The sequence below is a fragment of the Myxocyprinus asiaticus genome, chromosome 7, assembly GCF_019703515.2.
Source record: "Myxocyprinus asiaticus isolate MX2 ecotype Aquarium Trade chromosome 7, UBuf_Myxa_2, whole genome shotgun sequence".
Classification (NCBI taxonomy): Eukaryota; Metazoa; Chordata; class Actinopteri; order Cypriniformes; family Catostomidae; genus Myxocyprinus; species Myxocyprinus asiaticus.
The window spans coordinates 43,694,755-43,707,178 of NC_059350.1; the positions used below are offsets into that span (position 1 = coordinate 43,694,755).

The 12,424-nt window shown below is 38.0% G+C and overlaps 1 protein-coding gene across 1 annotated transcript; it reads left to right on the forward strand.

Annotated features, from left to right (window-relative positions):
• Positions 1 to 767: 767 nt before the first annotated feature.
• On the forward strand, positions 768 to 11,598 carry LOC127443992 (complexin-1-like). The gene is made up of 4 exons (XM_051703113.1): positions 768 to 1,170; positions 1,993 to 2,084; positions 7,890 to 8,068; positions 10,488 to 11,598. Exons 2-4 carry the CDS (start codon positions 2,054 to 2,056, stop codon positions 10,677 to 10,679), a joined length of 402 nt encoding a protein of 133 aa, XP_051559073.1. The 5' UTR covers positions 768 to 1,170; positions 1,993 to 2,053; the 3' UTR covers positions 10,680 to 11,598.
• Positions 11,599 to 12,424: the final 826 nt, after the last annotated feature.

Sequence of the window (12,424 nt, forward strand, 5' to 3'; positions counted from 1 at the left end):
TCCTTTAACTTAATCTGCCAGGGAATTTAAACCAATTCTGAACTGAAGAATAGAACAACAACTTTCTTTGATTTTATGCTCTCAGTAGCTCCTGTTTCCAGTTTGTCAATGCAGAGCACTTATGGTGATTGGTGTATCAGCACATACAAAGACATGCAACAAGCCATGCTATTTATATGTGAGTGTGTGTGTGTGTGTGTGTGTGTGTGTGTGTGCATGTGTGTGTGTGTGTGTGTGTGTGTGTGTGTGTGTGTGTGTGGTACATCTGTCTATCTGCTCTTTGTTGTTTTCCTCTAAAGGGGTGATTAATTAGAAAAAAAACCTTCACTCAGAGAAGACAGACACACTGCAAATAATAATTTCTATAAATATTATATAAAAAATAATTTCGACTCGCCCCTCATTTATTAAAAAAGGCAAAAACTGCAGCTAAGTCAGGCACTTTCGATGGAAGTGATTGGGGCCAGTCCATAAATTTTAACATTTATGGACTGGCCCCATTCACTTCTATTGTAAGTGCCTTACCGTAACTACATTTTTTATTTGTATAAAATTATTCTTTAAAATAAATGCCCAGATATTTTGTTTTTGATGCAATGACATTCATACATTTTTAAGTGTAGCTTAAGTGTCCACATATATTTTGGGGCCACTGTGCATGATTGTAGTCAATATGGTTGAAGTGGACCTGTAAAGGGCAAGCCCAGTTTGAGCCATAGATCCTGATTCAGCACTTTCACAGCACATTACTCTTAAGAGACCCCTGCGCTCTAGTAGAGGGGTGAAGATCCTTCATCTTTCATCTCCCAGGTCTGACAGCATCTGTTATACGAAGCTTTCAGTTGAATCGGAAGAATCACCTGCCTAAAGACTGAGGCGTGTTTCACACCGGCACCTCCAATAAATCGCTCCTCTCTCTGGCGGAGGACGTGGGATGTTTTTGATGGGAAAGGGCTGCGTGTAATGCGCAAGGGTCTCACCGTCTTACGTTCAGGCTGCAGTTCCCTTGGCCAACACTCTTAACAGGCGCTGTGCGAGCAGGAAGAGACGCCTGGAGATTCAGGAATGCTCATTGCGGGCTAATAACACATCTTAAACAACTGGCCCACCTCAACTTCCATATCGGCACGATTCCTCGCTCCCGTCGCGGACTCAAGCTCACTAAAGCAGGTATTTACATGCCATTTCTTACAGCTGGTAGGGTTGCGCGGTCACGAGCAGGCGCTGTCCCTTGAAGGTGGTACTGAAAACGGCTTGTGTAGTGTACTCGAACACTGCCGTGCCTTTGCGGCGGGGGTTCAATAAAGGTAATGACTACTGAGGTTGGAACGATTGCTCACACAAAACAATTGCTAGATACCCTAGCGAGCTTGGACCATATTATTACAACCGAAAGCACCTTATCCTGCGCTGTATTACGGAAGTCTTTGATTAAAACGTTCAAAGTTACCAATCGGATCTCTGACCTCCGGAAGTTGATAGGTACATTTTGTATCTAAAACACGCACCGTGTCTTGCTCTGGTGATATACAGTTACACAAATGAAATGAATTAGCTCAGTACAATGGGATTGCTGTAGTGTGACAGCCTGATCGTCGGCGTCAGCATCAGTTGCACGGAGGGATTTGATGAAACTGTCACCGTGTGAGATGTGCAGGGTATTTAGTTTATTATTTTCGAACGGAGAACACCGATGAAAGACAATAGCTACATGTGCAAAACTGGTTTCACATTGCACCTTGTGCGCGCTGAAGGACAAAGCGTTGTGCGGCTTCTGGAGTTACTGCAGTCCCATTGATTTTAATTATCATTTTTATTTTTAAATTATATACATACATATATATATATATATATATATATATATATATATATATATATATATATATATATATATATAATGTAAAATGTTATTTGATACACGTAATATAAGATATTTTATTAATTTAAATTATTATTAACAAAGTTGTTTTTTGTTTGTTTGTTTGTTTGCAGATCTGGCAGTAAAAAGATCGCTGCTCATATAAATTTGAAGAAGAACACTTGAAAAGCCATCATGAATTTCCTGCTGAAGGCAGCAATGGGAGGTGAGTGTATGTATGCCCGTATGGGTGATTAGAACTTCCAATGAAAGATTTGAGTCAGTGATTTAGTGCTGCTGCAGCAGCGGTCACGTGCGCGCTCCCTTGGGATCGTTCCGTATTGATCTTCACGCACCAGAGAGAACGTCTTGCTACTGTCTAAAGCAACACTAGACCGCGTTTAACAACTTCTATGTGCAGAAGGTCGGTTCCAGAGAACAACTGAGTATCATAGTCAGTCAAGGGCGTAGATTTGGCTTGAACATGATTGGGGGGGGGCTTGCAACATGAAGCATTTACATAATGATAATGGTATAAATATTGGGGGTTGTACTTGCTTGTTTTGATTATTGGGGGGTCACCTCCCCCCCCCCCATCCCTCCTGGAAACTACGCCCCTGTAGTACGAGTAAACTGCTAGTGTCTCATATGTTTAGTAAAATTCATACACAGTATTCTTCTAATAATGAAGAGGGACGCTCTTACCGGTGTGTTGATATTGCAAAATGAAATTTCTGCGCCACTATAGGTACTAAACATACGTTAAATATAATGACTATGTCCAAAAAGTTCTTCCAAACACTCTCCCGTCGGACAAACAGCTATGTAGTCCCGCCCCAAACTCGGGAGTGTCAAGTTTTCTGATTGGCTAACACGCGCGGGCCGCGGTGAGCTTCTTTTTATTTTTCTTTTTTTTTTTTTTTTTTTCTCTTTTTTTTCTTCTTTTTTTTCTTTTGCCGTTCATAGAGCCCATAGATACTGAGAGCCTATAGAGTGTGAAATCACAGCACATATTCCAGAAATATTTGCCAGGAAGTATACTGACATTTAAAATTTAACCAGTGGTATTACGAAAATGAGAGACCTCATTAAATAATTTTTTTTTGCAAAGTGTTGTGGATTTTAGTTCATGTCTGTAAGCTTTCGGGCCAGCTAGTATACTCTGAAATGTTAACAAAATTAACTTTTAGCAGAGATATGTATTTAAAATGTATGGTCTCTTTCCGGGACAACCCAGTCTCATAGAATAAATGTTACTAAAACACAATTTTTGCAAAATTTTAGGTGCCTCGTTCTACGATTTGCCGCAGTTTCCTGGTTAAATTAACACTAGAGGTGCTACAACTGTGTGTTTTATTCACTTTCACACAAATCATCAATAAAATGGCTGATTATGACTTTCTCAACACTTATTTTTCTTTCTTCCACTCACACACTGCTATGTTATGATATTGAAACACTTTTACTCTAACGCATCATTTGAAAAACGTTTTTAAAACGTTTTAAAAAAAAGTTTAAGGCTTGTATTATAGACTCACGAATATTTACACATCTATTCCAATGTGATTAGCTTCTGCGGTAGCTCACTTCATAGAGTGTTGGTCTTTGGACTCAGAAAACTGGGGCTCAAGCCCAGTCAAGGACGGAAGCTGACACACAAAGCAAGAGTGAGTGACATGAGATGATGCATTTGCTTCAGAACATGTGCTTTTTGTTTTTGGACACTATTAGTTAGGTTAAGGTGTTGGTTAAGGGTAAGGATGTCTGTTTTTTATGTCTACCTCTCATTTGATTTTAGAAAACTATTGGTTAGGTTTAGGTTAAAGTTTTAGGTTAGGGAAGTACATTTTATACATTAAAACCTACATTTAACATTCTCCTTAAAAACCTTGTCTGATCATGACACAATTTCACTCGTTTTTGGTGCCCCCTGCTGGACATTTCACTGGGAAACTGCAGCTAAATGTGTAATACATGCAGCATGTCATTTTGGTTTGCAAAAATGTGGCAATGATCACGTAATTTTCGTGAGATCAGGCTGTACCAGGAATATGGAGCTAAAATTTTGAGAATATCCCTCCCCCAACTATCACTTACAGTACTTCTGACTAGTAATAGCAAGTAGCAAAGCACGTTCATGGTTGTGACATAAAAAGTGTTGGGTGTAATCTGATTAAAACGTAAGTAGTAATCTAATTACTTTGTCAAAAAAGTAGTGTAAAAAATAAACACATTTTGTTTGTGATATCAAATTACAGTTACTGACTTTCAATTAAGGTGTGTTCGAATTCAACTGCGCCTTGCCTTACTGATCAGCGAGATTTGCCGGTTGCAGTCGGGGGAGGAGTTGAAAAGAGAGCCGTCAAGCCAGACACTTTGTGCTTTCTGTGGTGTGCTGAACCTACATCAGTCATGGCACATTGCACAATTTTTCTCAGACGAAGTAGATTTGAGAAATTCAGATAAACAAATGCTTCAATTTTTTTTGTACAAGAAGAAAGTCAGATATAAGCCCATAATATTTTAATACCAATAAAGGAGTCAGAAGTTTTGAGTCATTTTGAATTGTTTTGATGAATAAACATGATATATAAGATTAGGATGACATGAAAAGAGAATTGTGTTATAAAAACACGGATTTGTGAGAATTTAGCAGAAATGAAGGTGTCAGAATTAACACCTTGGTAATGGCATACTACCATACTACTCTTACTATTTCTGCCACAGAATAGCAAAAGTAGTAAGACTAGTATGTGTAATATGCCATTGCAAACTAAGCCCATGTAAAGTACGTCATCGTTGTCATCAGAGAGTCTGGCCAATCATGAGTAAGCTGTCGTCATCAGAGCGCTGTGCAGCTGCTGTGGAGCAACTGCGCTGGCTGAGCCAGGAGGCTGATCTTGACTTTCGGTACAATGATGGCATACTTCATGGTGATGTAGCGGTGGCGAAAATCCCAGGAGATCAGCAGTTACAGAAATACTCAAACCAGCCTGTCTGGCACCAACAATCATGCCATGGTCGAAATCAATGAGATCACATTTTTTTCCCCATTCTGATGGTTGATGTGAACATTAACTGAAGCTCCTGACCTGTATCTGCATGATTTTATGCATTGCACTGCTGCCACACGATTGGCTGATAAGATAATCACATGATTTAGTAGGTGTAAAGGTGTTACTAATTAAGTTCTCGGTGAGTGTATATCTAAAATAATATTATTAATGTAGAATACATTTAAAACAGTTTAGAATTTTGTTCATATTGTATGTATGTCTGTTTGTGTTTCTGTGACAACTGAAAAGTCACTAACCAGTACTTATAAGTCACTGTAACACGTGATAATGAGAGTATGACTTGCGTGCGACAATGAACAAGGAGTAAATATAGACATTATTTTGAATTCATTGAGCAGAAAAACCAAATCGTTTCAGTGAAAAGTTTTTTAGAAAGTAACGTAAAAGTAAAGTAATTAGTAACGTGATTATTATTTAATTAGTATTGTGTTGTGGATGACTTTTTTGAGTAACTTACCCAACACTGGATGTAAACTAAAGACTACTGGCTATTTAAAAAAAGGGATGAGCCCTTCGTTATGTTCCACCTCAACTTCATTTTTTATAGAGAAATGTAATTGTCCCTTGTATAATTAAAATTAAAAGACTGTGCAATTGATAGGTTCATTTCCCACTAAAATAAGTACCAAAAAGTACCTTGGTATGCTTACACATATAAGGAATTTGTCTTGGTGACAGGAGCTTCCAGTGCACAACAATACAAAACAGCAACAAGACATAGATAATAATAATAATAAAAAAAAAAAAAATGTAATAAAAAAATATAAAAATAAATAAAAACAATAAAATTTGAATAGAAATTAAAGTATATATAGAACACACAATAAGACTATATATATATATATATATATATATATATATATATATATATATATATATATATATATATATATATATAAACATATACATATACATACATACATATATACATACATACACACACATACATAAAGTGATGTGGTGTGGTGTGGTCCCAAATGGTTATAACGTGGATGCCCAACGGCTGTGCAATTCAAATATTTGCTACAGCACTTTCAGACTCAAACCTGAATGTGTTTAAATTAGAGGAGCTGAGGGGCCTGGGTAACTCGGCGAGTATTGACGCTGACTACCACCCCTGGAGTCACGAGTTCGAATCCAGGGTGTGCTGAGTGACTCCAGCCAGGTCTCCTAAGCAATCAAATTGGTCCGGTTGCTAGGGAGGGTAGATTAACATGGGGTAACCTCCTTGTGGTCATGATTAAGTGGTTCTTGCTCTCAATGAGGTGCGTGGTAAGTTGTGGGTGGATTGTGGAGAATAACATGATCCTCCACATGCTGTGAGTCTCCTTGGTGTCATGCACAGCGAGCCACACGATAAGATGCACGGACTGACTGTCTCAGAAGCGGAGGCAACTGAGACTTGTCCTCCACCACCCAGATTGAGGTGAGTAACCGGGCCACCACGAGGACCTAGTAAGTAAGTAGTGGGAACTGGGCATTCCAAAACTGGGGAGAAAGGGGAGATATATATATATATATATAAAGAAGAGGAGCTGATGTCACCGGTGGACCAGAGCCATAGAGCAGCTGACTGCAGTAGAGGGCAATGTGAAGAGCACCAGCTGCACTCACCTAACACAGACTAAATATTTCAAAAAGTAAGACTTAAACTGATCTCAGAGCAGTGCATAAGTGACAGTGTGTGTTTAATCACAGGCTCAAAAACATTGTGTGAAAATAGCAGGTTTGTTTAAACATTTCAAAAAGAAAACCTTCTTGATGCCATCTGGTTAGATGTTCAAAAATGGAAAGGAGAACACACGTAGTACCATATGTTAACACTCTAAAGTGAACTAGATTGGCAAATTTTGTCTCTCGCCATATTGTCTGAATCTGGTTGATGTTTTTAGGACTCTCTTTTGTAATGAAATTTAAGCACAATAGAAACACCCAAATTCAAGGACGAGCTACAAATTGTGCTGGCACTATATTAGATTGACTTTTTAGGAATCTTAAATATTATGGCCTCAAGGTAAACCAAATATTATCCCTTTATTGGTCATGAAAATGATATGTATAAACAGAGGTTTTTCCTTGAAGCACCAGGCAACTGGATCTATTTCTAGGTTGTCTACATTTTCCAGCATTCATGATGCACACAAGTTCTCAACTGGTTTTGCTTTAGCACCAAGATTGGACATCAAGTGGCAACCCTACACTCTACCAAAATTGTTTAGCATATACAAGTAAAAAAAACAAAACAAAAAAAACAAATTTTAAAACCAAAGATTGAAATGTATTAATATTACTATGAACTGTATAGGCCCAATACAGTACAATAAAATATGTACATAATTTTGGCACAGCTTTACTTGACTAACCAATACTAGTACACTAACTATCGTTAACGTTACCTAAAAAATACCTACAGGTATGTTAAAAACACAACTCTTCAGCACAAACGTAATCACAGGGATAATATAGTAATTCAAGTGTATGAACAATCATATGTAAAAGATTTGTAACTTCAGTCTCATTTTGTGAAGGCAAGCATCAGTGGTGTCAATGCTTGTCTAAACGCTTCACAAAACTGCATATGGTGTACTTGGCTGAACTCTCCTATGGAAAATAATATTCAGGTCACTTATGAAAAAGTCAAGTAAAATTGTAAATATTTCAGTGGATCTACAACAGGAGTGGGGTTTACTTTAGTTCCTTTTTTAGTTATTTCAATAGGTGCTTTTCTACCATTGGGCCGAACAGTTCTGAGCACGGTGAGTAACGGTTCCAGTTGTAAAAAAGGGCAATCTATCATAAAACGTATTAGTCTAACTTTTGCTGAACTCGCCCTGTAGTACAGTAATACGCTGTGCTACTTGGTCCTATTACATATTTAAATATCTGTGTGACATTTTTCATGTAACCTATTATTTTGTTACATTTGTAATAATTCATTTCTTATCTGTGAGCAGGAGGCCCCCCTGATGTAGGTAAAATGATGGGGGGAGAGGAGGATAAAGACCCTGAAGCAGAAAAAGAGAAGGAAGAGGCGAGACAGGAAGCTCTCAGACAGGAGGAGGAGGAGAGGAAGGCCAAACACGCCAAGATGGAAGCAGAGCGGGAAGCCTTAAGACAGGGCATCAGAGACAAGGTTCGATCGACCAATAGGTCTTAAAGCGTCCATATTATGCTCATTTACAGGTTCATAATTTTATTTTGGGGGTCTACTAGAATAGGTTTACATGCTTTAATGTTCAAAAAACACATTATTTTTCTCATACTGTACATTGCTGCAGCACCTCTTTTCATCCTCTGTCTGAAACGTTCTGATTTAGTTCCTGTCTCCTTAAAGCCCCCCTTTCCGAAAAGTACAGTCTGCTCTGATTGGTCAGCTGGCCCAGTCTGTTGTGACTGGTCAACCGCTTAGAGCGTGTGTCGGAAATGTAACGCCCCTTACCATAACTGAGTTTCAGCTCCTGGGCTTTAAGCGGGCATAATGCAAATGTGTTACATAGTGACATAGCTATGTCACGGAAATAATGGCTGGACTGCAAACCAGGCGTTTCAGGCAGTTCAGGAGCAGTGTTTTCTGTGGGAGAGAGTTACTCCCTTTGGCGTGGACTTTGTTCTTTGTAACTATGCAGACCTTTTACATGCACACACTAAATGACTATATTACACACTAAAGGAAAGGTAAAATCACAAAAAGCTGAATAGGGCCTCTTTAAAATATAGTCAATATAGCAATAATTACATAATCTACCTTTTGAAAGATTTCTTAAAGGGATAGTTCACCCAAAAATGAAAATTCTCTCATCATTTACTCACCCTCATGCTATCATAGATGTGTATAACTTTCTTTCTACTGCTAAACACAAACAAAGATTTTTAGAAGAATATTTCAGTTCTGTAGGGTAGGTCCATACAATGCAAGTGAATGGTGGCCAGAATTTTGAAGGTCCAAAAAGCATATAAATTAATTAATTATATTTATTTATCACACATACAGTGAAATTCTTTTTTTCACATATCCCAGCTAGGCTGGGGTCAGAGTGCAGGGTCAGCCATGATATGGCGCCCCTGGAGCAGATAGGGTCAAGGGCCTTGCTCAAGGGCCCAACAGTGGCAACTTGGCAGTGCTGGGGCTTGAATCCCCAACCTTCTGATCAGTAACCCAGAGCCTTAACCACTGAGCCACCACTGCCCCTAATGGTGGCATTAAAAGTAATCCATACGACTCCAGTGGTTAAATCTGTCTTCAGAAGCAATATAATAGGTGTGTGTGTGAAAAACAGATCAATATTTAAGTCCTTTTTAACTATAAATCTCCACTTTCACTTTCATATTCTTCTTCTTTTGGCGATTTGCATTCTTTGTGCATATCACCACCTACTGGGCAGGGAGGAAAATTAATAGTAAAAAAGGACTTAAATATTGATTTGTTTTTCAACCACACCTATCATATCACTTCAGAAGATATGGATTTAACCACTGAGGTCGTGTGGATTGCTTTTATACTGCCTTTATATGCTTTTTGGACCTTCAAAGTTCTGGTCACCATTAACTTGCATTGTATGGACCTACACCTTCCTTGCCCTCTTGATAGTGACAGACAAAATCCTAGGACAAGCACATTACTTGCACAGTCTTACACTGATTATGTTACAGCTCAATAAGCTGACAAAGTGTGTGGTCATGTACAGTAAATGCTTTAAATGACGTTCCTTTTTTCGGGGTAAGGTCATAAACAGTTTAACAATAAAACGATAGATTTTTAGCTACACTTAGATTTTTCCAATTACCCAGATTTTTCTATATTTCCTTGCAGGCTTATTAGATGTGTGCAAAGTGTTGTGCTCATGCCTGTGTACAGTTTGATGTAAAAACGGTGAATGGCCCAATGATTTTAAATCTAATGTAAATGTGGCTTTCTTGCATTGTTAGATTTTCTGAATAAGATGATTTTTGGCTAGTTACTATTAGTGTATTGCTGTGCATGTAAAGTAAACACTCTCACTGAGCTGATACATGAGTTGTTTCAAGTAGGTATAGCTGCAGGCTAAAGACCTCCAAATGGGGGCGGAATCTCCAAAAGAGGGTGGGGTTACTCCAAAAGGGGGTTACGCCAACTTCAAAAGGGGTTAAGGTTAGGAAACAAGTTAGGTCTTGGGCTCCCTATATCTTTAATGTCGATTTGGAGCTTAAGCCCCTTTTTGGAGCGATGCCTGCAGCTAAACCCTTCTCAGCTGTTTGGCAGTTTCTGGCTATAATATTTGTAAAATGGTGATTATTTGAGCGTTTGAGTTATTTTTACACTGACAAAAATGCACCATGGTATTACCAAGATTTTTTGGACACTTTACCGTGGCAATACTACGGTTTTCTATGAAGTACCTTGGAGTACCATGTAAATATCATGGTATTTCTTTACCAAATTAAATGTAATATTGGACCATATAGTGAAGTAAAAGTGCATAAAATCAAATTACCATGGTATTAATATTTCATACCATCACTGTACCATGTTACCAAGGGTAATTAATGACATGCCTTGGTTTGTTGTGTATTAGTACGGCATCAAGAAACGAGAGGAGGCAGAAGCCGAGGCACAGGCAGCCATGGAGCAAGCCAGCGAAGGCAGTCTGACTCGTCCAAAGAAAGCGGTACCGTCTGGCTGTGGCGATGACGATGAAGAGGAAAACATCATGGACACGATGATGAAGTATCTACCAGGCCCATTGCAGGACATGCTAAGGAAATAATAGAATAATCTCGAGCACATGCAGCTTTAGATAGTATCATGTGTACTGACTGTGGCCAGGAGAGAGCTTAACAGCAAAATACGGTACACCTGACTACACCTTTCACCTTTCACACATTTTGATTTGTGAAGAGCTTTAGATATTAGTGACAGATCAATCAAGCCAGAAGGGTTAATTATCAGAATATAAGCCATATTTGATCTTTAAAATGCGGTTATTTCTTATCCAATATGTAAACAGCAATATATATGCATGAATTGTTCGTGTGTCTATTCCACTGTTTTGTATTGTTAGTCGATAATGTTTTCCACTTACATCTAACATTAAATGTAATGAAAAAAAGTACTGTTAACATTGTTAAAGACATTCTTGTCTTGCATGTCTCCATAGTGTATGTGTGTTCATTGACATCCTGTTTTGAGATTGTAATCCGATAAAGAAGGCAATAACATTCTCCCATGCTGTATAAGCTAACTGACAAATAACTTTGTGCATCTATTGCAGTTAATTCTGGTTATCCTTGTCACACTTCTTGCAATATAGTAGTCAATCTGCAACATTTAAAGCCTCAATTCAGTTTAAAAGTGTTGGAGAAAGAAAGAGAGATGCATTCACACACATCTGTTACCATGCTTTAAGACAGATTCTGAATTTATGGAAGTTGCAATTTTCCATTTTAAGACTGAAACTCAGTTTCACAGGGATGCGTTTTGGACTGTAATTTCTCTGGTCTGGAGCCATAGGGGTACAACATTCTCAGCAATAATACCATATTCTGTTTGCTTGGCTTGCAGTTAAACAAGAAATAAAATTGTGTGTGAATGGCTCTGATGATTTAAGATAGAATGAAATGTGATCTATCTGTCTTTGGGTATTTGAGAATATGGCACTGTAATAAACCAGTCACACATATCTAGTATTTGTGTTTGATCATGGAATTAATGGAATTTTATTTTATCGAGTTATGGTCATAACGGTTTAAGCATGAACCGATCAACACATACATTTTTGTCCATTTACATGATTTCACTCTGCAGCTTTACTGCCGTCTTTTTAAGTGTTGTATGCATGCCTGTTTACGTTTTGATTGTCAAAAGCAGGGAATAATCAGATGATTTGAAGTTTCATGTAAATGTGCTTTTCTTGCCATGTCAGATTTTTTTGTTTTGTTATTAGAGTATTGGTGTGCATGCAAATGCACTCATTAAAAATGGGTGGCTGACATCCCAGCAAATGCAGAACATTCCCCTAACGTTAGCGTATGGTTCCCGTTTGGTTATTTTTTGGGAACTAACGTTCTAGGAACATTCTCTATAAGATCTATTTTTTATAACCATAAAGTAACATTCCCAGCACGTTGCAGGCAGGCTTTTGTGACAACCCAAAAAATAACTTATTCAGAACGTTCTCAAATGGTTATTTTTATAACCAAAAACGAAACTCCCCAGAACATTGCAGGGAGGTTTTTGTTTGACAACCCAAACAGAACTTTAGAACGTTCTTTAATGGTTATTTTTAGGTTTTATTTTAATGACCATAAATTAACCTACCCAGAATGATGCAGTGAGGTTTTTGTTACAACCTAATAAGAACTTACACAGAACGTTCTCAAATGGTTATTTTTAAGCTTTATTTTTATAACCATAAACCAACTTTCCCAGAACGTTGCAGGGAGGTTTTTGTGTGACAGCCTAATAAGAACAGATCCGTCTCAAATGGTTATTTTTAGGTTTGATTTTCTTTCA